Consider the following 27270-nt stretch of genomic DNA (forward strand, 5'->3'; position numbering starts at 1 on the left):
GTTAGTCTATTTTATCATTAAAAATATTATATTATTTTTTAAACTAGCTTAATTTCTTTTAGTTTTATCATAGAAAATAATAATAATAATACAACTTAGTTAAATAAACTATTTTTTAAAAAAATATTATAAAAAAAGCAGATTATAGGTAAAATAGTGACAATGTACTCATTGTCAAGGATATTTTCAGTCTCAAACACTTGACAGTATCTTCTGTATAAAGGATGTGTTCGGCTCAACTAAGCAATGATAATTCAAAGTACTGTTTATTTAAGCACTTATTTTATAATTTTTTTAAAAATAATAACTACGTTTAAAATTTAACAATGAAATTTATTGGAATAATCTAAAAGCATCTTATTTTGATGTATTATACAAAAACGGTTATTAAAATAAATGAAAATTTTTATAAAAAATCATTAATTATTTTTTCTAGATTATTTATAAGTTTTTTTAAAGCGACCCATCTCAAATTGCCAACCATAATAGTTTGTTTATATTATCTTATTTTATTTAAATAACTTATAATCAACCATTCTTAGTAAAATTTAACTTTTTTCAAAGATAATAATGTAAATATATTTAAGACATTTGCTTTATTAAAAATAATTATATGTATGTATAATGTATCCTATCATAAAGGGGAATACAAAATTCTAGATGACAACATATGCTTGACACTCGAAATCATCACTTGAAAATGCATTGAATAATGTTGAGTTAGATTAGAACAGGATCGGTTTTATTTTACCAGTATTTTATTAGTTCAGTTTGATTTTATTCTAATTTTGGATTAAGTGGATTGCTTAGTGACCTACTAACTTTTCTTTTCTTTTTTTTCTTTTTTAATCTAATCATTAAATATATACAAACTGTTAAAGATTTTTTTATTATTATTTTGAGACTCGCTCTGTTTAAGTGACAGAAGGACCTCAAATATGTTATCTACTCGTTTTTAATCTTCTTTTAAATATACCCTAAATAAATATGTAAGATAATATTTAAAATTTAGTTATAATAAATATATTTTAATAAATCTTAAATATTTAAATTAACGTTGAAAACTGAAATAAACAAAATTAAATCTAAGATACCAATTTACCATAATAGAATTGGATGAGGAGTGAGTGTGAAAGCTAAAATCAACGATAGAGTGACAGGCAAAGACTTCACTCTACTCAAGATGTGAGTGCCTACTTAACTTGTCACTATGTGGGCCCTTTCCTTTTCTACGTGTTGTGAGATCCTCAACTTCATATACCTCATGCACTGTACCCTTCACACAAATTCAGTGATATTCTTAACTTAGCATTTAATAAATGCCTCATTCAAATGACACGTAATGGATGATTAATTTGATAAACTTTTATAAAATAAGATAAATTAAACATATCTATTTCACTTCAATCGTGTATTTAACGCTAACTTGGGGGGTCTTTGAATTTAAGGATGATGAAAAATAATAGTCATTGATCATATAATACATGTTACCAAAAGAAATATTAAAGTGGCAAACATTGTTGTTGCCCACAAAGTTAAAATGGTACAATTAAAGGGAAAAATCATTTTCTTACCATGATTGCATGAAATTTCTCCTTCTGTGAACCTAAATTGCAGAGTGAAAGTGATTCTTCTCACTTGTTTTTGTTTTCCTAGTATAAGTGGTGATCCTCTTTCATCATAGTTCAGTGTTTCACACTTTTTGGATCATTGGTTCAGAAGAAAAAGCATCCAAAATGGTGATCACATCCACTGTCATAAACCCAGATGAACAAGAAGAAAACATATCCTCTACTTTTGCTTCCAGATATGTGCGTGAACCTGTTCCCAAGTATGCATACCCTTTTTCTTCGAACTTCATACTTAGTTGTTGGTGGTGAAAATTCTTTGAAGAAATCATATAAGACCAAACAAAACAAAAGAAACATAAATTTTATTTTATTTTCTCTGTTGTGATGGGTTTATGGTGGAAATGTGGAATTCAGGTTCAAGATGCCGGAGAAATCCATTCCAAAAGATGCAGCTTTTCAGATAATAAACGATGAGTTAATGCTGGACGGTACACCAAGGCTCAACTTGGCCTCATTTGTTACCACTTGGATGGAGCCTGAGTGTGACAAGCTCATAATGGCTTCACTTAACAAGAACTATGTTGACATGGATGAGTACCCTGTCACCACTGAGCTCCAGGTCTGTGAATTCTCTCAGTAATTGCATGTCTTTAAATGATCATAACATGCCTTTGGAGCTCTGATTAATAAATAAACTAATAAATAAAATCGTTTGAAGTCTGTTTGATTTTTTTGAAGTTTTTGCATATAAGAGTGAAAGTTTTTTTATTATTTATTTATTTTATTAAGTTGGATCTTAGTTTGTTGTATGAAAAATATTTATTTTTTTCCTTCCTTCCCCTTTATAACTATTATTCTCTCCTCAAGTGGTCTTTTAGATAAAAGGGAAATTTTTGAAGGGGTAGATTTGTGTTGAGCATACTGATGATTTTTATGACATTTTTCACCTCAAAATATGATTTGTCTGGTGGTAACTTCTTAGATCTTTAAAGTGTTTTGTGGCCAGATGAAAATTTAAAGGAGATTACTTTATATATATATATATATATATATATATTTAAAATCATTGCATACCGTGTTCTGTATCTGAAGTTCACTAGTAAATTTGAAGACACTGATGTTATACATGGATCAATTTATGAGTATTTTTAGATACCGTTCGAAATTGTTAGACTGATAGCATGTTTGGATTCAATGACTTCAACGCTACTACTTGTAGCTTTTATGTTGGATTCATGTTTACAGGTCTACAAACATGAATTCAAACACACACTAATCAGTTTCATTTGTTCAATTCTGCAGAATCGGTGTGTTAATATAATAGCACATTTATACCATGCTCCTATTGGCGAAGATGAGGCAGCAGTAGGTGTGGGAACTGTGGGATCATCAGAGGCAATAATGTTAGCAGGTCTTGCTTTTAAAAGGAAATGGCAGACAAAGAGAAAAGCAGAAGGCAAACCATATGATAAGCCCAACATAGTCACTGGGGCTAATGTGCAGGTGGGTGTAAATTTGTGTTTGATGTTATGAATTATTAAACAACTTTTAATTTGTGTTTCATGATCATATTATGGGAAATAGGTACCTGTAATCCTCTATGTTGCATGCATATGAGCATGGTACTTGTATCCGGTATGGATACCGGTATTGAATATTTTTCAAAAATTAAGGTACAAGTATGTTATTATATTTTTAAATGATGCAAAATAGTTGTGTATTGTTGTGAAAACATCTACAATATAAGAACTTAGCAAATTAGTATCGATCTCAAATCTCACAAGTAAGGATGATAAGGTTGATTGAATAGAGTAATAAACATGAAAAAATTTAGAAAATGTAAAATAATCTCTAAACTTTAGCTGAAAAGTTGCCAATTTTTGGAAATAAAAAGTCTAACTATTATTTAAGACACAGCTAGCTATACCTCAATTAGATCTGTCTCATTAAAGTCATACTCTTGTACGGTATCCAGTACGTAACAAAGGCATGTTCATTTGACGAACAAAGTATCCATGCTTCAGAGGTAGTCCTCTGTATTGTTTTGAAATATCATACAGAACCAATGTGCTGTGCTGTACATGATTGGTGTGCTAGATCTTGGGGCCTTTAGACTTATGTTTGATGTTCTTTAAAATTTTCTCCACAGGTTTGTTGGGAAAAATTTGCAAGGTACTTTGAGGTGGAGCTCAAGGAAGTGAAACTCACTGAGGGATACTACGTGATGGACCCTGTGAAAGCAGTTGAAATGGTAGATGAGAACACTATTTGTGTTGCAGCCATTTTGGGATCAACTATGACTGGTGAGTTTGAGGATGTGAAGCTTCTCAATGAGCTTCTTACCAAGAAGAACAATGAGACTGGGTGTGATACACCAATTCATGTAGATGCTGCCAGTGGAGGATTTATTGCTCCATTTCTCTACCCTGATCTTGTGTGGGATTTTCGCTTGCCGCTAGTGAAGAGTATCAATGTAAGTGGTCATAAGTATGGTCTTGTCTACCCTGGTGTGGGTTGGGTTGTCTGGAGGAGTAAGGATGACTTGCCTGAGGAACTTGTTTTTCACATAAATTATCTTGGATCTGATCAGCCCACCTTCACATTGAATTTCTCCAAAGGTAATATATGATCTTATTTTTTATTTAGTTTTGCCCCATTTTCGAGGGACTGTGTCCTATAGCAATGAAAAATCTATCATGGTTATAGTACAGACTTTGAATGCATCATGCTGTGTAGGCCTATGGAAATGCCTTAGGTTATATAGTTAAGGTAATAAACGTGTTTATGTAAATGAATTTGTGGATAATAACCGCATGGAATTTGTGTGGCATGTCATAACGATTGAGAGAATTGATTCAATTCTTAAATGTGTGGGCTAGATACATGTAGTGTAATTATTTGGTGTAATAATCATTAGGTGATCAATTAATGTGATTTCACTGCTTTGGCTTCTGTTGCTATCATCTGAATTTTTTGCATAATGTTATTTTCTTTTGTTTGTCCTTCTGTTTCTTTGCATTTTTTTACAGGATCTAATCAAATTATTGCTCAGTATTACCAATTTATACGACTTGGTTTCGAGGTAATCATGTCATAATCTTGATGTTGAATCTTTACAGGAAGCATGATGAGTGTGTCCTCCGTTTATTTTAGGTGAATATAGATAGATAGAATTAATTCCCAAAGAAAAAATAGAGATTATTCATACATGTTTCCTTTTCCATTTCACATAATAACTACAAGAACCTTACCCCACTAAATGAAGTCATCTGCATCATCATCTATTTACGTACCAAATTCTCTTGCCTTAAATCAGAACTTGAATATAAAATTAAACTACAAATTCAAAAGTAAAATGGAGATGCAGGGTATCGAACCCTGTACCTCTCGCATGCAAAGCGAGCGCTCTACCATTTGAGCTACATCCCCATTGTGGCTGGGTATGATAAACTACAAGACAAGATAAAAGACGAATTCTGATATGAGGCTTCCTGCAAACTTGATTAACTTGTTTACAAACAAATAACTTGATCTACAAATAAACTATGTAGTTATTGCCTGATACATTAGTTAGTTAGAAAATGCCTTGATTAATTTGTTATCAATAACATGAGCTTCATGACAAGATTGACTTTCAGCAAAAGTTACAGCTACATAACCTGAATGAAAGCCGTAGTTTAAAAGGCCAGCACTCTAGGGTAAACCAACATCAATATTCTTACATTAATATACATACACATATACCAATTTTCTTGTTTGTTTCTTCGTTGTCTCAAATCCTAATGAAGATGTCCTAGAAGAGTACACTTGACTAGTCTCAGAATTCATCTAACAGTTACCTCAATTTAATTGTTAAACCAAAATTAGAAATAATAACTGCATCATGCATGATATTAGCCATGTTCTTGGCAGAATTGCGGTGTCCTAAGCGCACTGGTTAAGGAATTGAAAGTGAAAAACTTTTCTTGGAAAACATGTTTGACTGCAATGGAAATCATGGGAGGAAATTTACTTATGACATTTTCTCATAAAAAATTTTCACTTTTGATTCATTAACCAGTGCCCTTAGCATTTGCCTTGTGCAAATATTACAAATGGTCATATACTTCATGTTAAATTGGTATTTTCCTGCCATTCTGTTTTTCTTACGTACATTGTTATTCTTCTTGCTCTTGTAAACATAAGGGTTATAAAAACGTCATGCAAAATTGCTCGGAGAATGCAAGAGTTCTGAAGGAAGGAATTGAGAAAACTGGGCGGTTTAACATTATCTCCAAGGATATAGGAGTGCCACTTGTAGCCTTCTCTTTGAAAGACAGTAGCCAACACACCGTGTTTGAGATATCAGACCATCTCAGAAAATTTGGATGGATAGTTCCGGCCTATACAATGCCACCGGATGCGCAACACGTCGCGGTCCTCCGGGTGGTGATCAGGGAGGATTTCAGCCGTGGCTTGGCTGAGAGGCTTGTTTCTGACATAGAGAAAGTTGTGAATCTTTTGGACACACTTCCAAGCACCCTCTCAACCAAAGCTGCACATGTCACAGCTACCACCAGTGAGACAAATGAGAAGGTTAAAAAGAGTGCATTAGAGACTCAGAAAGAGATTGCTATGTACTGGAAGAGACTTGTGGATGGCAAGAGAGTTGGAGCATGCTAGGCTTGCCAAAATCTTTGCCTTTTGCCAACCTTGGTGTGAGTTTATATTGAGTTCTTATCTATGTCTATGTGCATTGGCCTATTGTATGTAAGGATTGTCACATGGTGTTATCTTTTTTTCCTGAATATGTGCGTGTAAGAGCTATATAGCAACAAGCAATATCAATTAATGACATTCTAATAGTCATTGCTGTTGTTGCATAAGTCAGATCGAATGATTTTGAGAAAATTTTCAAAGTTTAGATGTATTTTTAATCTCTCTCTATATATGTGGGGTTCGTTGATGTACACCTGTGTGCGCTAATATATACCTATTTGTTTTTGAGTTAGTGTATTAACAAGTTACCCTGTTGGTGTATATAAAATAAATTAAGTTAATCACCAAAAAAATTCCTCAAAATTCAAAGAGCACAATACTTATACACTGTTCCAGTGGCTCAATCTTTAAACCATTCTCGTTAGTTTTGCACTCTTTATATGCAAAGGTAGATTTGATTTCGTCTTCCTAACAAAAAAACACTTAAAAACTGATTTTATCTACCCTGCATATCTAACCTTATTCTGACATGATATCTAATATGTGTGGCTAAAGATTAAAATGACACATGATGCTATCATTGTACCCCCGCCCTACTTCATGGAAAGTGACTTTATAAGGTTAAAATGACTCATGATATTTAGATTTTTTTTTATATTATTTATTAACATGATATAATTATATTAAATATATATCTACAATTTTAATTAAATTCACTTAATAAATCTTATTATTATTTATGATAAATCCTTATTTAATAAAAAAAATAATCCTTATTTAATAAAAAAAATACATTTTTTATCATAAAGTTATATCATATTATTTACCACCGTACAAAAAAATCTAAATGTGAGGTTCTCTCTCTGCCTCTGCTGTACCCTACCAATTATGCATCATCAAATAGCTGGTTTCAACATGTGCCTCACGTGCTCTAAACGTCCTTTAAGATAAAACAGAAAATCCTATCCTCTTCCTACCTCAGCCTAAACATTCTTCACTACTCTCATCTGTTCCCACTTTCTACTTCTCCAGCATCACTGGGCTTAAACCCACCAAAATGGTGCTTGCTTCCACATGTGAAGACCCAAGTGAGGAATTGCAATCCACTTTTGGTTCCAGATATGTGCTTGAACCACTTCCTAAGTAAGTACTAGCTTAGTGAGCCTTTGTAATGTTCATTTTCAACAATCTTAATTTTCTTTAAAACAAAAATTAGTAAATTTAAATTACATAATTTATGAAAAATGATTTTTAATTTTTATAATAAAAATGTATTTAATAAACACTTCATTAATTAATTATCCAAATATACTCATGTTAGAATTGGTTCTGCTAAAATCACTCTTAGAGATAATTTCGGTTTAGAACATTGGTCCAACATTTTTCCAAACACATATTAAAACTACAAAAGTGCTATGAAAGTCTCAAACCTGAGTTTAGATAATGCAAATGCAGCGCCAATTTTATGAAAGATATTTATGGTTTCCACAAGGAAAAAAAATGTCTTATTTTGTTCAAGAGGAGAGTTAAGACTTAAAAATATTCTTTATAACACTTTTCTTTAAAACACTCTTAGATATTAGTTAAAATTTATTGATCACTGTAAAAGTATAAGAAAAAAAACTTTAAATTAGAGAAATGAGAAAAAAGTTTGTGTTGTGATGGTGGAAATGTGAAGGTATAAGTTACCAGAGAAATCAATACCAAAGGATGCAGCATATCAAATAATAAATGGAGAGTTAATGTTGGATGGGACACCAAGACTCAACTTGGCTTCATTTGTGACGACATGGATGGAGCCTGAGTGTGATAAGCTCATTTTAGACTCTCTTAATAAGAACTTTGTTGATGTTGATGAATACCCTGTCACCACTGATCTACAGGTATATTATATTCTTCCTTTTTTCCATTTCTTGTTTCAAAGTTTTCTATCAAAATTAATGGATAAATTTAATTATCTCTTTTTTTTAGAGATTATTATATGTTTTTTATTAATTAATTATACCTTCCAAAAATAATAACCTTTAACAGATATGAAATCTATTTATTAAAGGATTTATTTTCTTATTTTAAAAAAATTCATCATTCTCATATTTTTACTTTTTAAAATGAGTTCTTCATGAAATAATTTATCATTAAATGATCCTTTCATTTTTTTTTTCAATTATTGAGAAAATTGTAATGTTTTGATGGACTAGGAAAAATGTATGATGTTTAAGGAAATCAAATGCCAAATGAAAAATATTTGATAAAGAAAAATATTTTGAGAGGATTATTTGGAAAAAAAATGAATAACTAAATTAAAACTAAAAACATTTTAATTATAATATACTGACTGTATAAATTTTTTTTATATTATGAATTCCCTATTTTTATTTTTTTAATGAATTTTGCATAAAATAAGTTTTTCTTACTAAAGGGTACTTCCATTTTTTAATTATTAAAAAAAACATGATATTAGATAATAGATATTAATTTGATGAATTTGTGCAGAATCGATGCGTGAATATTATAGCACACCTTTTCAATGCTCCTATTGGAGCAGAAGAAACTGCTGTGGGAGTGGGAACTGTGGGCTCATCAGAAGCAATAATGTTGGCTGGTTTAGCTTTCAAAAGGAAATGGCAGCAAAAGAGAAAATCACAGGGCAAACCTTATGACAAGCCCAACATTGTAACTGGGGCTAACGTTCAGGTCCATTTCATTTCTCTTTAATCTTCAATTTCTATAATAAAAATTTAGAAATAACATTTAAGCTTATTTAAATTTATAAAAATAATTAGTACTATTATATTATTTTAGTTTACTTTAACAAGTTAAATTTGTAACATAAACTCTCCTGTAACAAAAGTTTATTAAATAATTTTTTAATTAAACTATTTATCCATGCATGTCCTAAGTTGGGTCTGAACACGTAAGATAATGTTTTTTTGAGTATATTGTGCAGGTTTGTTGGGAAAAATTTGCAAACTACTTTGAGGTTGAACTGAAGGAGGTGAAGCTGACAGAAGAATGCTTTGTGATGGACCCAGTGAAAGCAGTAGAAATGGTGGATGAGAACACCATTTGTGTTGCAGCCATTTTGGGGTCAACTATGAATGGAGAGTTTGAGGATGTGAAGCTTCTGAATGAACTTCTTACAAAGAAGAACAAAGAAACAGGTTGGAATACCCCAATTCATGTTGATGCTGCCAGTGGAGGATTCATTGCTCCATTTATCTACCCTCATCTTGTGTGGGATTTTCGTTTGCCATTAGTGAAGAGTATCAATGTTAGTGGTCACAAGTATGGTCTTGTCTACCCTGGTGTTGGTTGGGTTGTTTGGAGGAACAAAGATGAGTTACCTGATGACCTTATCTTTCACATCAACTATCTTGGCTCTGATCAACCCACTTTCACCCTCAATTTCTCCAAAGGTAACATTACATATCTCAGCCATACATTTGATGATTCAGTAAATTTTTCTGTATATGTAGTAGTCTTGTTTTTGTCATTGTAAATAGCATGATTAGAACCACATTTTTTAAAATCATGTTAATATAAAAATTACAACTCAGCACGTGATTGATTGTGCATTTATATCATAAAAACTCGCTAAGTAAATATTTTTGCAAGTACTTGCATAACGGATAGATGTTAGTTTAATAGATATATGTGAATATCTACAGATTTTTATAATTTTTATTAAAATAATAAAATATAAAAGAAAAAAATATCATCAAAAGAGAAATTAAATCATTTTCATAACACTAAAAAGACAATTAAAACATAAGATTAGAGTTACTAACTTAGAGTTAAGTTGCTTTTTATTTAAATATAAAGGGTAATTTTATAATTTTAGATGTAAACGAGTACCTGCAGGCATGAATATCTCATTACCTAAACTTGCTTTGTTTTAATTAACAGGTACTAAAAAATTTGTTTATTATACCTATGGGTGTGAGTTTTATCACCATCCTTAATTGAACTTGTGTTACCCTTAATGTTACATAATGTAGCTTTAGCTAACTAGACATGCATTCATATAATTCTACCGTGTATTTAAGCTAAGAATATTAGAGTAATCGTAGATTTATAATAGATGAATTTAAATACACACAAAATGCTTGTTTGGTTTTACATTTGATTGGTCATGAATTCACATTTATTTCAACGCTACTAGTTGTAACTTCAGTGTTGAGTACACGTTTATAAGTTTTTAATTGTATTTTTAAACACATTCACAAAATCGTTTCAAATGCAAGTGATATAAATTTTAGTGTTGAATCTAGTTCAACAAATAATTTGAATTTAACAGGTCTAAATCACTTTTACAGGTTGCTAAACTTCCCCATGAATCGTTTCAATATTTCCTTCATCCTTTTCTTTTTTCATATTCGTTCGCCTTTTCTTAACATTTCCTGCTTCTTTTGGGCAGGCTCCAGTCAAATAATTTCTCAATATTACCAGTTCTTACGGCTTGGCTTCGAGGTAATCTTCTCTTCTCTCTTTTTCTTTCTAAATTAAACTCAAATAACTATTAATAATTTTTTGACAAATGTTGTGTTGTAAAAACTAATAATTCTAAGGATAATCTAAAAAAATGAATGTTTTGTTTTCTTGATTTGATCAATTTTGTTGACTTGGTGCTACTAAACAGTTCTAAGGCTAAAGTTAAAATCTGATAGAGGAATCTATCCCTTGCCAACCTAACAGCAATATATATGACGTCCAATTCTTAGAGGAATATTTTTTTTCATCCAATACTTCTCCAAAAGTTGGATTGAATAGCATGAGCTTCAGGACAACATTGGGGGGTTCAACAAAGTATAACACAATATCTATAGACAATCCAATGAACTCACTAGACTAGCATTATGATATACCAAGATTAATTAATAACTATATGACTTGATTATTAGATTCATAAATTGAAGCTAAAAATAAGAACTGTATGATACAAGATATAAGTAAAATTGAAGACAGAATTAGAGCTGCTCCATATTTACTTCCTATTGGAAACTTTGCCATCTTGTGCACTTCTATTTGTATTTTGAGAAACGCTAACAATACCTTTTTTTCAAACACACTCCTTATTATTAGGTAGAGTTTATTGGAAATCACAGAAATAGAGAATGTATTAAAAAGAGTGGGTTCACACCTCTTGTTTTTTTTTTGTATGTGTTTCATTTGGTTATCTTTATTGCACTTGTCAACAAAAGGGTTACAAGAACATCATGAGCAATTGCTGGGAGAATGCCAAAGTGCTGAAGGAAGGGATAGAGAAAACAGGATTATTCAATATCCACTCTAAGGATATAGGGGTGCCCCTTGTGGCATTCTCTTTGAAAGACAGCAGCAAACACACTGTATTTGAGATATCAGATTCATTGAGGAAATATGGATGGATTGTTCCAGCCTACACCATGCCACCTGATGCAGAACACTTTGCTGTTCTTAGAGTGGTTGTGAGGGAGGATTTCAGTCGCGGCCTCGCCGACAGACTTGTTTCTGACATTGTTGAAGTTGTGAAACACTTGGAGGCAGTTTCTAGTGCTGTCTCCACCAAAGCTACTCGTGTCAAAGTTGTCACTAATGAGAAAGGTGAGAAGCTCAAAAAGAGAGCATTGGAGATCAGTTCAGAGATTGTAGATGTAGAGTGGAAGAGGCTCAAGGTTGGTAAAAAGAAGACAACTGGAGTATGCTAAGGCCAGATTTTCAAATATTTGGTTATCACCAAAGTAACTTTAGTTATGTGCATTGAATTTGACATTATGGTCAATCTGTACTAGCAGAATTGTTATAATCATCGCTTATTCCTGCTATGCTAAGGCTAAAGTTTCAAATATTTGGTTATCACCAAAGTAACTCAGTTATGTGCATTGAATTTGACATTATGGTCAAAATGTACAAGCAGAATTGTTCTAATCATCCTTTATTCCTGCTCTAATATCCTGAGCACAATAATAATTGAGCTTAATTTTAATGTCTTTGTTTCATGTTAGCAACTAGTTGGTAGGAACCTGGGACGTGGTGAGTGTAGCAACTAGTGGTAGCTGTGTAGTATTGCTGATGTTACTTTTGAGTTATGAGAACCATTAGTATTGACTTTGTTTCCTTTGACCTGCAAAAAAATGTGTTTAGGACTCTCCTATGTATTATGTGTTATCTGTTGATTTTGGCTTATGATTTTTATTGTCAATTTTGGCTTTACAGTGAGTCCTTGCAAGGACTCCTCACATCCTAATAAGACATGTTTCGCAAAATTAGGTTTGCTTTGCACAGAAAAACTAACACTCTTTAAAATATTCATAATTTATATAGAAATAACTCAAGTGCGGTCCGGTGTGAGTAGAAAGAAGAAAACATCAATGCAACGCATGCAAAATATTAGATAAATATAATGTAATATAATATAATATTATAATATCGGTAAATTTTAAAACTATTTAATTTTTTTAAAATCTAATTTAAAACATACATTATAATATTAATTTTAAAATATATGAAACTAAGAAGTAATATTTCTTTGATTATTTTTTTATAATTATTTAATTTAGACTTTAATACAAATAGTAAAAAATATATAATTATAACTAACCAATTGGAATTAATACAAATCACATTTTATATATAATTATTAACAATATAAAAATTAGTGTAAATCATTCAAATTTAAATTTATTCTTCTTCTTTTAAAATAATTTCAATTAATATTTCATTCCATAAAAGAATCATATTTTGATAATCAATAATCGCTTCTAAATACAAAACTTGTTATAGTAAAATTATTTCGTACATAAATTTCTCAAAAAATTGTATGTGTATACATTTACATATTTATATAAAATGAAAATATACATGATCTAAAAAATCAAAATTATTCTCGTACTGAATATGATTTGCATGTGGTTTAAAAGAAACATTGCACAACAACACGGGTTTACATTGCACGCCGCTGTCGTTTTGAAGCAGCATCCTCCACCACAGTATGCTCTTCTTCTTCCCTCTGTTCCCAATCACTTCACAGAAAATCCACACATACCCAGATTTCAAAATCGCTTCTTTTTCATCAACTCCTTCTTTCTTTCTTCGTTTCTGAACCCTTCAATTCCAAAAAGCACAATAACGATGATGGGTATGTTTCAAAGGTACATAAATTCTCTGAAAACCCCTTCCTTTTCATCATACACCCATCATTTTCATCACATCTTAAGAAATAAAGCTCTGCCACAGATTGAAACTACACTTCAATCAACAAGGTTTTCAATTTCACCTTTTCATTACTCTGCTTATTGCCAAATCCCATTATCTGATGCAACTTGTGTGCACTTGATTCAATCTTCATTTCCCTTTAACTCTTTTATTACTTGTCATTTTTCTATGTGCCGTTATTATTGTTCAGAAAGTGTTTCTATGAACCAAGATTTTGATTGTGGTGTGAGTGGTGTTGTCGAGGGTAATGGTTTAGAGAGTGATGTTGATAAGGTTTATAACACGGTGATGGATAATTTAATTGGATTTAACAATATGGAGAAAGCTCTTGGCCAATTGTGTATCCCATTGTGTACTCCATTGGTCATTGGAGTGTTGCATAGGCTTAGATATGATGAAAAAATTGCATTTAGGTTCTTCACATGGGCTGGTCATCAAGAGAATTATTCACATGAGCCTTGTGTTTATAATGATATGATGGATATCCTATCTAGTACGAGGTATAAAGTAAAACAGTTTCGGATAGTTTGCGATGTGTTGGAATACATGAAGAGGAATAACAAGAGTACGGTTCCCGTTGAAGTTCTCTTGATGATTTTGAGAAAGTATACCGAGAAGTATCTTACTCATGTGCAGAAGTTTGCGAAGAAGAAGAGGATAAAAGTGAAAACACAACCAGAAATTAATGCATTTAACGTGCTACTGGATGTTCTGTGCAAGTGTTGCTTGGTTGAGGATGCTGAAGGTCTGTATAAGAAAATGAGAAAAACGGTCAAGCCTAATGCAGATACGTATAATATATTGGTTTTTGGGTGGTGTAGGGTTAGAAACCCAACTAGAGGGATGATGTTGCTCGAAGAAATGATTCAACTGGGCCATAGGCCGGACAATTTCACATACAACACTGCCATTGATACCTATTGCAAAGCCGGAATGATAACAGAGGCTGTAGAGCTTTTTGAGTTCATGAGAACGAAAGGTTCAACTATAACTTCTCCTACTGCCAAAACTTATGCAATAATAATTGTGGCTCTTGTCCAAAATGATAGAATGGAAGAGTGTTTTAGACTTATGGGGCATATGAGTAGCAGTGGTTGTCTTCCCGATGTCACAACATACAAGGATATAATTGAAGGAATGTGTTTGTGTGGAAAAATAGATGAAGCTTACAAGTTCTTGGAAGAGATGGGAAACAAAGGTTACCCACCAGATATTGTTACTTATAATTGTTTCCTCAAAGTCCTTTGCGATCATAAGAAGTCTGAGGATGCCCTTAAGTTATACGGAAGAATGATTGAATTGAGTTGTATTCCTAGTGTCCAGACTTATAATATGCTGATTTCAATGTTTTTTGATATGGATGATCCTGATGGGGCATTTGAGACTTGGCAGGAAATGGACAGCAGGGGTTGCAAACTGGACATCGACACGTACTGTGTGATGATTGAGGGGCTATTTAACTGCAATAGAATAGAAGATGCTTGTTTTCTTTTGGAAGAAGTGATAAACAAGGGAATAAAATTGCCATATAGAAAGTTCGACTCCTTTTTGATGCAACTTTCAGTGATTGGTGATCTCCAGGCCATTCATAGGCTCTCGGAACATATGAGGAAATTCTATAATCATGGTATGGCAAGGCGTTATGCACTAAGTCAGAAGCGTAGGAGCATGAGTTTGAGGGGAAAGTAATAGTTAAAAATTTCTGTCTGGTTTGTGCTGGATATCAGGAAATTTTGGAGGGGGCAAAGTTAGGATAAGTTGGACAAATATTTTCTGGATGCATGGCTGGTTATATTATTCACTATATCAGATATCGCCTTCGATCTTGCCTCCGAACCTTATATTGGACTACAACTTCATGATGACAATTAGTTGCATTGCATCTTTGAACACGTTCCATTGGTCATGCTGTCATCTTGGGAACACTGGAAGCTGTCGTGATATTTTGATTGTGCAATGCTGGTTAGTTGATGCAGCCTCCTAAAGGTGGGAAGATCCATGGATGGTTTTTGTATTCACATGTCAGGACAGAGTGGTTGTGCACTTTTGCTTGATGAGAAACATTTATATGATCAAGAATCTGTCTATCACTTTGGCATAAAAGTAATGCTACTAATGAGATTTTTATCTTGCATTTTGGGGGCCATAGTATTCTTTGACATTTTGTAGTATCTAATTACATCAGAGCAATAATGAATGGAGCTCCTCCACTTCAATAATGATTCACTTGTATCTTTTCCTTTCCGAATCTTTGGTCACTTTCTAATTTCCTTTTTGCATTTGCCCTTTTCTTTTGATGTATCTTCTAGCTAGGAGGCTTGTTTGCTTTGTTGAAGATGCAATGGTGGAAAGGTGGAGTTTCTTGAACGTGTCACTCCACTACTCCACTGACTTAATCCAAGATTATGGTGCTCTGTGATTGTTTTCCATGTTTTATACCATGCCACATCAATGTTAATATGTGTGGCTCACTAGGGATTGTTTTATTGGTTAGAACATAATTTCGACTATATATATAACCAATAAGTGATTATGAAGTTCAAAATGATTGTGAGGATTAATTTTATTTTTTTTTCACATATGAACCGAATTAAAAATGAGTGATTATAAAGATCAAATCTATAATATTTTTTTATTTTAATTTTTACATTAATTATTCATTACTTAAATTTTTTTTTTAGTTCTTTGGTATCCAAAAGTTACAATCTATTCTAACATCCAGTTGAGCTTAATGTTAATATTTAAGGGGATAAAGCTCCTGTAATGCCTATATCTTTTCTTTTCTTTTTTATTCATGAGACTCAAATCAAATATAGCTTTTGGAGAAAATTAAACTCTTTACCACTTGAAGTTAACGGTGGTGGTTTAATTAAATGTGTCTAATACTTTAATAAGAAGTAGCAATTCTTTTGCATTGCATTAGTATTTTAATTTATTTTCTTAATAATAGCTTTTAAACTTAATTTAAATTTACAAATAAAAAAAATGAAAGAGAATAATAGATATTTCTATTTTTATAGTGAATATTCTATCCCATTAGAAATAAGTGAAGCAAAGATATGAGAATTTCAAAATCGAAGAAAAATTATAAAAGTAAACTATTTAAATAAGGACACATTATTTTTTGCAATATTGTATGTCAAAATTTAATATTTATATTTAAACTAGGATTTGTTGAAATCATATGCAATGACTTATTTTAGTTTATTATCATTTTGACATGGTACATCAATATTTAATATTTAAAATTAAAATTAAATTGAAAGTAAATTAAAAATTAAGTAATAACATTTGAAAAAAACTATAAATGAAATTAAAATTAAATACTCAATGTACGCAAGTTACACGATTAAATATCCTTTCAAATAGTATAATATAATAGATAATCAATGTAGAAATTAAAAATGAAAATTTTTTCTTGAATTAACTTAAGCTCATAGTTCCAAAAGTATAAAGTAAAATGAGGTCATGGGCCTTAGATATAGTTAACAGTGGGCCTTTGAGCATACATTTATTTACTTCATTTTTCCCGCCGTTTCTTCCAAACACAGGATTTTCCCGCTCCAAACATAACCCTGTGCTGTTCAACGCACACTGAAACGCAACGCTAGAGAGAGAGAGAGAGAGAAAGAGATGAATGCATCGACGAGGAAAAAGGTTCAGAGAAAGTGCAAAATCAGAGGCTACAACCTCAAAGTTGATGCTCTCGACGAGATCCTATCCTTCGTCACTCGCTTCGAAGGCCCCGACGAAGACGAAGCCATCGATCTCCTCCTCGATCAGATCGAACACGAATCTCGTAATCTCTAAGCTATTTATTCTATTTCAATTGAATTTTCGATGCTGAACTGAAACACTGAACAAATTGCAGTGAAATCTACCATAATCGACAAGGAGCCAGTGCACCGCGTGGTGAGCCTGCTATTGGAAGCTGAGGCTGCGGTGGAGGAAACTTCGGATGCCTTTGCTGCCGCTTCGGCCATTCGCGTTGTCGACGCGTTCCTGATCCCCAAGTTTAAATACGATCCTATCAGAAAACTGTTCTATGAGTAAGGTTTTTTGTCTCCGCGAATTTTTCTTTCTTTGATTTGCAGCATTTGCTTTTTGATTTTGTGAATGTTATTGAATTTCAAACCGACTTGTTTTTGAACCCTCCCTCTGGCTGAAATGTATAATTGTGTTTGGTGTCATAGAAGCGTAGAACTCTAAGGATTGTTATGGGTAGAGCAATAAGTGAAATAAAAAATATTTAATAGGCTTTTTTGGAAATTGAAAATTTTAGGGAAAATAACTGAAAAGGAGCTAGTGTTAAAATATTTACCGTAAAAAAGGTTAAATTTTGTTTTTCGTCGTTCATATTTTTTGCTATGAGGAATATCTTTTGTAATTTTCTCAAATTTTACTTATGGTTTGAATTAGAACGTACCTAGATTTCGTGGTTGTTTTGGATTTATCGTGATGTTAGGATGTTCATGAACATGAAAGTTTTCTATGTAACTAGAAGCTGAGGAAATGAATGTCATGTTACGAAGGTCTGCTATGTATTCTGTGATTCTGCATCTGCATCCCTAAATTATAATTTGATTTTATGCTTTTACACAAGATACTCCAGTTAAGCAGTTAATTGGAAATTTTTGTCATGTTTTTATCCTAGGCATACAGGCAGCTTACCTATTCATGGAGAAGCATCAGCAAAAGCAGCTCTGTACAGGGATAGGTTTCTATTCTTGTCCCAGAGGCTCTCTCGTGACCAACATTTTTCGAAGCCAGCTTTTGAATCTGAATTTTCTCATTTTGGGAGCTGTGAGGTACTGCTATGATCCAGTTGGTTGTAAACTTTAATCAATTAGTCAGTTGGATATTGCCAATTGTTGAGAATTGTAAAATCAATTTGGTGTTTTTGCGGAGGATTAATTTGTAATTTTATGCTATGCTGTGTCAGATATCTCCTATTCAATCTCTGGTTGGACAAACAGGTAGAAGATGGGTAATGGGAGTAATATCTCAGCTGGAGGATGGCCATTTCTATTTGGAAGACCTTACCGCTTCAGTTGAGATCAATTTATCCAATGCTATATCCTTTAGACAATAATTATTTTATTTATTTATTTTGCAAGAGCTCTGCAATGTCATTAAATGTTCTAAGTAGTTTTTCTTTGGGATGAACAGTAATAGTGTTAAAGTTGGGCAAGTCCAACTTTACATGTCAGTATGATTACCCCTTTTACCACTATTTTTTGTCTGTAATTACCTATTTATTGTCTGGATATGGTTGCTTGTAACTTGTTTGCACAGTAAGCTGTCCTGTATGTAATGTTTTGGCTTCTTCCCAGTGGATTAGTTTTCTGCTTTGGCATCTATATGTCTTATTGAACATTTTTCAGTTCCAGATTCTATAACTGGTTTGATGCTGTATAACTTAACTATATTCAAAAGCTTCACAGATCCGAGAATGAATTATTCATTAGCAGTAAATTAAGTAATGTCAATATTTTTTAATTCCTGCTTATAATACTGTCTGCTTATTTGTTCTTGAGTGACTTGATGAGTAACCATGACATCATCAGCTGTGTGGGATTGCGTACATCCAAATTATGGGTATTTTTTTGTGCCTTATTTTATTAGTGTGATATCCAAGTGATTGAAGGACTTCAGTACAAATTGCTTAAAAAACATTTGTTCTATCTTCACAAGTTTTTTACTTAATTTTTATGCTAAAACTCACATAACAGCTCAAATATTTTATAAGCATGGATGTATCATCATCAGTTTCTTTGACTAGCAGTACAAGATAACTACAGGATTCTTTTCAGAGAACACCATAGTTGTGGCCGAAGGGGAGATGCTTGTGGAGGGTATTTTTCAGGTTCTTGTTCACATGCTCTTCTCAATATTTGCTTCACGTAATCTTTATTTTGTAAAACTAATATATCAGTTATTTGATTTATATGTGCTTTTATTCAGGAATTTATTCAACTTGAAGTTTACTAAATATATGGTTGCATCTTTTATGACTTCTATATTTTTTTCTTCTATGTGCCATTATTCAGATAATCAGTTTGTTCAGGATGAATATTACTTAAGATTTAGTCGCAGCTTTATTACTTATAAGTTTGGTTTTGCTTTACCACGTCTCGTGCTGATCCAACAATGAACATCATGCACATCCTTAAAAATAAACTTGAACTCATGCTGAAGCTGAATTAAACTAATAATTATGGAATGAAAATACCTCTTTTAGATGGAAGATATTGAGGTTAGCTGTCTTTATGCCTGATCTATGATGGTGGAGTGATGTTGCGTGCACAAGAACACAAGTGGTTGTGTGAGTTTAATAGGAAAATTTTTAAGTGGTCTTTCTTGAGTTCAAAAGGAAGCACTTGTGTAGGTATGGAGCAAGTTTTGTAAACATCTCTTGATGGTATATATGAGCTTACAAGGAGGGAGTTTAGTTTTCTCAGTGAATCTCTTAGAGAAGATGCAATGGTTTATAACATTATTGGCTATGGAATTAAAACTCTTCATACTTAGAAAAACAGAATTTCACGTATAAATGTCAGAAAAACATCAAACAGAAAATTTATTGTTCTTGTTCTTGATATTACATGAATGAATGATATGATACGATGAATTGGACAGTCAGTATGCTTTCTTTTGTATTGCTTCTGTTGGCTGCTGCTAGCATCAATTTTGCCTCCTATATGTTATTTTCCTTTTTTACCAATGTTGTCTTTACCTTTGAATGCACATCTCTTGTGAAGAAGAAATGTTTCAACAAACCGTTAGAACACAGTGTCATATATACTTGGCTATTGATGACTTGAAGGATGCTAATTGCTAAGGAAGCAGTAACTTAAACTTTCGTTCTCAAATGCTTCTTGCATTCTTAAACCTATGTAAAGAGTAGAGAATTGTTGCCAAATTGTCTTGATAAAATTTGCTGAAATTATTGGACTTGTTGGAGTTGATTTAATCATGACATCTTTGGCCCCTTTTTTCCTGACTTTTGGCATTTTTGCTTTGATATTTGCATAATTGATGCAACTTTTTTTTCTGCAGGTCTTAACATGTGGATTTCCTCCATTGGAGGAAAGAGATAAATCACTTAAACTACTTGCAGGGCATGACTTTTTTGGTGGTGGTACTTTTACCAAAGAGGAAACCGTATCCTTACTATGCCCTTGTATTCAGCAGGCACAAGATTATTGTTATTACAAAATCTAAAGTTTGTTTGGTATCATACTGCAATGAATTGCATTTTTCCTATTCCTTCGCAATAGATCAGACTGGCAGAGATGGAGAAAAGAGCAGTCAATGACATGTTTGTGATACTTTCTGATATTTGGCTTGACAATGAAGAGGTAATTTGCAATGTTGCTTTTTTCCTTTCTATTTTCCTTCCCTTCCTCCAGCACCTCGTTATTAAAATGAAGCTGGATATAATATTGATGCTGTTTTTCCGAAGAGAAGGCTTTGGGAAAGCTAGAGACTGTTCTGGATGGTTTTGAGAGTGTGGAAGTGGTTCCTTCCTTATTTGTTTTCATGGGGAACTTCTCTTCTAGGCCATGTAACCTCTCATTTCATTCTTATTCCAGCCTCAGGTGAATTCCACTTACGATTTTACATTTCATTCATTAACAGTCAACTAGAAGTCTGAAACTGGGAAAGCGTTGCCAGGACCAGAATCAAGTGTCAGAATAATTAGTTCTAACAAACAACATTGTAATTATTTATTGCTTAAAAAGGGATATTTTATTGCTGTTTGACGAAAAAAATATTAAAACCTCAATATGCAGGATGCAGTTTGGTAAGCTAGGGCAAATGATTGCTGCCCATCCACGGCTAAAAGAGCACAGTCGATTTCTGTTTATTCCAGGTCCTGATGATGCAGGTATTGGCATTGTTTGATAATTTCTCATGCTTCCCACTTTCTTCCTCGTGTATGACATACCACTTTCAGCAATTTTTTTCAGGTCCTTCAACAGTTCTTCCTAGGTGTGCTCTACCAAAATATTTAACCGAGGAACTCCAAAAGCACATTCCTGATGCCATATTTTCAAGCAACCCGTGCAGGTTAACATTACATTTAAATAGGATTGCATGGGACATCATCTACATTTTATGCTTTATAGTTGCTATGGAAGCTGATTGTTCCTGCAACATCATATCCGTATCTGTTTGGTTACAGGATCAAATTCTATACCCAAGAAATTGTATTTTTCCGCCAGGATATGCTGTATAGAATGCGTCGCTCTTGTTTGATGCCTCCTTCTAAGGAAGAGACTGATGATCATTTTCAGCATGTAATTTTCCCTCGTGTGTTTTCTACTTTGGTTTTTGAACCAAGCCTAGTAACGTGTGATTGATGCAGTTGACTTGATCCAATGGGATAAGACTATTATTGTTGATATGTTCTATACTCTATTACTTATAACTTTTGGTTTTTAGAATCTCAAAACTCATGCACTTTGGGTTTAAATTGCAGCTTGTTGCTACCATAACCCATCAGAGTCATCTCTGTCCACTTCCTCTAACTGTACAACCCATCATCTGGAATTATGACCATTGCCTATATCTTTATCCAACTCCACATACGGTACGACTCATATTTGACTTTTCTATCTTTCTTTTTATGGTAAAGATATTTGGATCATTTTAGGAATATAAAATGCCGCGTTGCACACTGACAAGTAATATTATATTCTACTTATGGGGAGAAATGTCCCAGATATAATTTAATCATTGTGAACAAATTCAAAATCTTTGTAGACAGAAAAATCCATTAGTTTCCAACCATGGGTCGAATGGAAATATGGAATCCTATACATAAATCAATTAATAGAAAAATAAAAAAAGCTTTTAATGTGTCAGTTAAGTTATGTAGAAATTCTTGAACCGAAGAGTTAAGAATCAAAAGTTCAATAGAAGGGTAGCCAGTTACATTGCCATCCAATGCTTGAATGGCTGAATCTCTAGTTCTCATTTTTTCCCCATCTTCATGGGAGTAAATAGATCGGGGGGTTTGTTAGAATGCAGTAGCTAAATTCAGTATATCTGAGTCACTACATTTTTTTTCTAAATTTAGGGAATAATATAACTCGAACTGTTGAACTTTAAGTTTTGAGAAAGGAAAAACTAAATTTACCCCCAAAACTCGGAGAAATAACATTTAACAATTTCTTTTATCTTCAACTTATAATCTATTTGGTGTTTCACATCTCAAGACCTTGAGACAATTTGTATAAAACAGGCAAGGAGTGACAGTGATCAGACCTGCACAAATGGCATTTTTTATATTTTACACAGCCTAGAAATAATGTTTTGGTGCTGATTTCTTTGTTATGATCTGTTGATGCAGATAGTCTTGGGTGACAGAAGTCAGCAGAAGGCATTCAAGTACACAGGAATCACTTGTTTTAATACTGGTTCCTTCTCAATTGACAGCACATTTGTGGCGTACCGTCCTTGCTCTCAGGAAGTTGAATTGTCAGCCTTGTAAACTGAGGATAATTTCTGTTGAATTGACATCCTCTAACCATGAGCATCTCAGATATGCTGGTTCTCACTATTCTTTTATCAGATATACAGCGATAAAATGGAGCTGGACATCTGCTATTGCTGCCTTACCCTCTCGGGAGGATCGAAATCATAGCTGTTGTTGTATAGTAGGAATCTGATAATGTAGTTGAGACAGTTTATTTTTTATTTAGATAATATTTGTAAGTGCACACTAAAGAAATTGTTTTTCAAATAGATACCAAGCTACAAGCCATTATTGAAATATCAACCAAGGCTTTCATGATTTGTTCTAGGATGCCACATACCAAGGATACTAAGTTACAAGCCCTTGATGACCGACCCATAAGTTTCCATGAACGTCCACAACTATGAAATGAGAAGTCTGAAGCTTCCAGCCTGAAAATATTATGTTTTGACTAGTAGTTTTGGTCATTAATAATTTTAGAGCTTAAATAAGGTTTAGGCCTTCGAAAATTTGTAATTTTATCTTGCATTTATTATTGTTTTTTCAAATAAGTCTCTTAAGTTTTTTTTTATACAATTTTTTATGAATAATTTATTTTTTCTAGTATATACTTATATAAAATTCAACTTGATTCATACATGTGATGTTATTAATCACATATTTTGTTCATGTTATATTTTAGTTAAATTATATCATGAACTCAAATGTTATATAAATAAATAGTTAATAAATTACAAGTAGAACGCTTAGATTAAAAAAAATTAAAAGATTAAATTAAAAAAAATGAAAAAAAATACATTCTTAGAGGATCAAAACTTTATTTAAACCTAATTTTAGTGAGGAGTTGCTATGTTACCCTGTATTTTTTTCCCTTATGTCGAGGCTAGTCAAATATTATTAGGTGTTGTTTCTCATGACAAGTGTTCTGAGGTTTACGTATGACCAGCAAATCCAAATGTTTGACAAATGTACTACTGATTAAACGACTTTTCAGTTACATCATGATTAACGACTTGATACTTACGATAATAATGGGTACTAAAATAAGGACCATAAATTTTGTAATATCTTTCAAATCTTACTATTTAATGAAGCAAACATTATATAATCTTGTTTTAAAAAGTTCTATATTTACTCTTTCACTTCATAAAATATATAAAGAATGAAATGTTACAGTAAGGGAATGATGTACATTAAGTTAACCTCTAATTTTGTTTCTAAAATTTTATTGGTAGGCATTAAATTTTGAAAATATAGATGTTAACATCTTGGAAAATAATATTAGTCTTTAGACACCAAGCATAAATAGTGTATTAAAAAAATTTAATAGTGGTCATTTGTAATTCTTTAATAACTTGATAAAGATTTACAATTTCAAGAATGAGCGACTCCACCATCAAATTTCTCAATCAAACTTTGTTCCAGTAGAAGCCTACTAGAACCACCTTCTCCCCCACATTTGCATTAATCATATCATTGCATTTAGAACATTTACGTGAAATCTAATGGTGCTGCACATAGTCGTTTATTTTTCTGGTTTTTAGCATTTCTCTTCCAGCATATAATGAAGGTTATAAGAGTGCAAAAGTTGAAGCATGATATATCACCAAAATCGGATTCTTATACACACACCCAAAACAACAGAATCCTAGTTGAATAGTAGCTAAGCTAAATTTTACTTGTTTGAGCATGTCTGAGCAAAGCATCCCAGACCAGAACCATTGTCAGTGGTAAAATCAGCAGGTCTGTTACATGCCCCATGAATAATGCATAATTTTGACCACCATCTAGCCCCAAACATGGATTTTTTTTTTCTTTTTCAGATGCTCCAAACAAGCATAGCTGCATATAATGAAAGGTTGGCATAGCCACAGACTGAAAGCAGGCATGGCTAAAAGCTGTTTTAGAGAAAAAACGGTTCAAAACCTCCTCGATGTCTTGGAATGGCTGTGACAGGATATACCTAGGCTCAATGAATTGACAGTTCTTCATTTTACAAATGGTACCCCAGACACAACTCGCTGCGCATATTCGTTATAGTCAGCTCCAAAAAACTGTCTCAAAAAGAATTCTTCATAAGGTATTCGCTTAGCAAAAAAGTGCCAGACAACAACTGCAAAAGCAATAGTTGATATGGGATTGCACAGCATTATTTGAGTGCCAACAGACCAAATGAGGAAACCAGAGTACCCTGGATGACGGACAAATCTATATATACCATGAGTAATCAGCTGGTGATTCTCATCATAATAAATCCTTATAAGATGAGTAAAGGATTTCCCTGCTGTTATAATTGCAACCTTCCTTATAATTTCCCCAATCACAACCAGAGTCAGACCCAAATTACTGATCACCCATTGTTCCTTTAACTCAGGTAAATAAGCAATCTCAATATAGTATTCCACAAATGAAATGAACATTGCCAAAATATACTGTCTGCTTATCAAGAGGGACTTTAGAGTCACACTTGATCTCCCATGAATGACCATTGCCAGCAAATATTCAGAACAATGGAAGAAGATTATGGCAAGGAACAATTGAGATAATTGTCTGCATGCCGTGTGGCTAAAGATTTCTGTCATTTTTTCCAAATAAAGTAAATAAGAATGTCTTGCTTTGCAGCCCGATTAGTTCTAATGTAATTTGATATGCCAGAGAAAGACAGCTGATGAAACTATCTGAGTTACAAGTCAGACCTGAAAAAGATGCTGAGTAATGTAAAATTAGCACAGGAAATTTTATTTTGTCACCAAGAAAATGCTTCAAGAAGGACATCTGTAAAAAATTGGATAGGGAAAAATCAAAACAATTGATACTAGTACAGCACACAACAACTTCTGAGCTTGTTTCTGCAAAGATAATCACAATCTTATATGTATTGTACTACAGCAATGCTTTAGATTTTAGAATACCGACACTGATGTCTGATTTGTGGAGGGTTTTACTGCAATTATCCATAGATTGACAAGTTAAATAAATTGTAATGAACAACAACCAAGCCTTATCTAACAAGAAGTTAGCTAAATAGATCAAACTACACCATAGGCTTCTATTATAAACAAAAATTTAAAAAATTCCATTAAAAGCAACAAGTCCATCTAACTCAGACTATGTCGTACTTTGTCGCAATCTTCACATAGCCAATCCCAAGCCCATATAAAAAAAGGAGGGTTATAACTTATGTTAGGTACTCATTCTTAGTACCCCAAATAAATTATGTTTCAATTTTTAGTACCCCAAATGTTTTACTTCTACCTCATTCTTCCAATGGTTAAAATGTCTTTGCCTTTATAATAAACAAGTCACAGGCTGTGACTGGTTTATTAGGTAATTTGGCAGAGTATTTGAATCCTTAACAAGGTCAACTACATTTTGTTCCCTAAAACAATTAAAAAATAAACACTCCATAATATTCTCCCTCTTGGAGTGTGACAGCTAACACATTAAATTTATACCAATCTATCATTTTATTTTTTCATTTTAAAAAATATAAATTAGAAAATATTTATCAGATATAAAAAATTTGCCCTTGGGGTAACCCACCAACTTCAAAAAACAAATTTTTACCGAAAAAATAATTACCCGTATATATTCCACTATAGCGATGGCGATGCATAAGATTAATGGACAAAATGCAAACACCAATTATAAGGGTGATAACAGAATTTCCAAATGGGTAAATGAATTCAATAAAGCAGAGTTTATAGGGTTCCAGGGAACAAAACATCGTACCGTGTCGCGTGAAAATGACGACATTCTCCGATTTTCCAAAACGAAACTGTGAAGGAATGCCAAGATTCTGTGTAGATAGATGAATGTCGCGAACGCGACTCTGAAAACCCTAACACTTAGACAAATGAGGAACAAAATGACGATTGCGTAAGAAAACTGGTCACAGATCCCCTTCGCCCAAACGCACAGTTTTGACTTGTACTTTCTTTTTTTGTCCTTTTCTTTTGGGCCCTTTCTTTCCTATTTTAAGATGATTCGTTTGTGATTAAAAAAAAAAGAGACCAAATTAATCTCTGAATTTATGAATATTAGTCAATATATTTTTTGCATTATAAAAATATGTTATTCTTTAAAACTATTAAATGACAGTTTAGAGGATTTTATAAAAACATATATATAATTTTTTAAATTATTTATAGAAAAAGGAAAAAAAATACTTTACCTTCGTATAAGGGCAATGCTATTTTTTTTTTTTTAAAAAAAAAGTCTTATGTTAGTATCATCTCTAACACGAGCCATACACTAAAAATGGGGCCAAAAAAACTTCAAATTGGTAAAATATTTTTTTAACTTTTTTAATAAATAGTTTTG

At 32.6% G+C, this 27270-nt stretch overlaps 5 protein-coding genes and 1 non-coding gene across 7 annotated transcripts; 4 read left to right on the forward strand and 2 right to left on the reverse strand.

The window, feature by feature from the left end:
• The first annotated feature begins 1445 nt into the window (after positions 1 to 1445).
• Positions 1446 to 6568, forward strand: LOC113868135 (glutamate decarboxylase-like). The gene is made up of 6 exons (XM_027503699.1): positions 1446 to 1831; positions 1986 to 2190; positions 2874 to 3074; positions 3721 to 4189; positions 4601 to 4653; positions 5757 to 6568. Exons 1-6 carry the CDS (start codon positions 1737 to 1739, stop codon positions 6231 to 6233), a joined length of 1500 nt encoding a protein of 499 aa, XP_027359500.1. The 5' UTR covers positions 1446 to 1736; the 3' UTR covers positions 6234 to 6568.
• TRNAA-UGC lies at positions 4928 to 5000 on the reverse strand. The gene has a single exon. It is a non-coding gene; the product is annotated as a tRNA-Ala (tRNA).
• A 671-nt stretch (positions 6569 to 7239) lies between the features above and the next one.
• On the forward strand, positions 7240 to 12447 carry LOC113866995 (glutamate decarboxylase-like). Its single transcript, XM_027501877.1, has 6 exons — positions 7240 to 7412; positions 7948 to 8152; positions 8763 to 8963; positions 9217 to 9685; positions 10687 to 10739; positions 11471 to 12447. The coding sequence occupies exons 1-6, from the start codon at positions 7327 to 7329 to the stop codon at positions 11954 to 11956; spliced, it is 1500 nt and encodes a 499-aa protein (XP_027357678.1). The 5' UTR covers positions 7240 to 7326; the 3' UTR covers positions 11957 to 12447.
• Positions 12448 to 13195: 748 nt separating this feature from the next.
• Positions 13196 to 15867, forward strand: LOC113867760 (pentatricopeptide repeat-containing protein At1g73400, mitochondrial). The gene is made up of 2 exons (XM_027503212.1): positions 13196 to 13399; positions 13654 to 15867. Exon 2 carries the CDS (start codon positions 13665 to 13667, stop codon positions 15150 to 15152), a length of 1488 nt encoding a protein of 495 aa, XP_027359013.1. The 5' UTR covers positions 13196 to 13399; positions 13654 to 13664; the 3' UTR covers positions 15153 to 15867.
• Positions 15868 to 17096: 1229 nt separating this feature from the next.
• Positions 17097 to 23152, forward strand: LOC113867951 (DNA polymerase epsilon subunit B). The gene is made up of 13 exons (XM_027503467.1): positions 17097 to 17265; positions 17326 to 17512; positions 18118 to 18271; positions 18406 to 18513; positions 19279 to 19329; positions 20523 to 20627; positions 20744 to 20824; positions 20934 to 21064; positions 21260 to 21354; positions 21437 to 21536; positions 21652 to 21766; positions 21949 to 22059; positions 22822 to 23152. The coding sequence occupies exons 1-13, from the start codon at positions 17097 to 17099 to the stop codon at positions 22960 to 22962; spliced, it is 1548 nt and encodes a 515-aa protein (XP_027359268.1). The 3' UTR covers positions 22963 to 23152.
• Positions 23153 to 24524: 1372 nt separating this feature from the next.
• Positions 24525 to 26870, reverse strand: LOC113867750 (protein-S-isoprenylcysteine O-methyltransferase B-like). Of its 2 annotated transcripts, none has more exons than XM_027503201.1 (2): positions 26680 to 26870; positions 24525 to 25643 (listed from the first exon to the last, which is right to left on the reverse strand). In XM_027503201.1, exon 2 carries the CDS (start codon positions 25527 to 25529, stop codon positions 24936 to 24938), a length of 594 nt encoding a protein of 197 aa, XP_027359002.1. In that variant the 5' UTR covers positions 25530 to 25643; positions 26680 to 26870; the 3' UTR covers positions 24525 to 24935. The 2 variants fall into 2 exon arrangements, with proteins under 2 accessions (XP_027359002.1, XP_027359003.1); XM_027503202.1 differs by having other exon boundaries at positions 24527 to 25655.
• Positions 26871 to 27270: the final 400 nt, after the last annotated feature.

Source organism: Abrus precatorius, unplaced genomic scaffold (assembly GCF_003935025.1).
Source record: "Abrus precatorius isolate BTA unplaced genomic scaffold, Abrus_2018 Scaffold5, whole genome shotgun sequence".
Lineage (NCBI taxonomy): Eukaryota > Viridiplantae > Streptophyta > Magnoliopsida > Fabales > Fabaceae > Abrus > Abrus precatorius.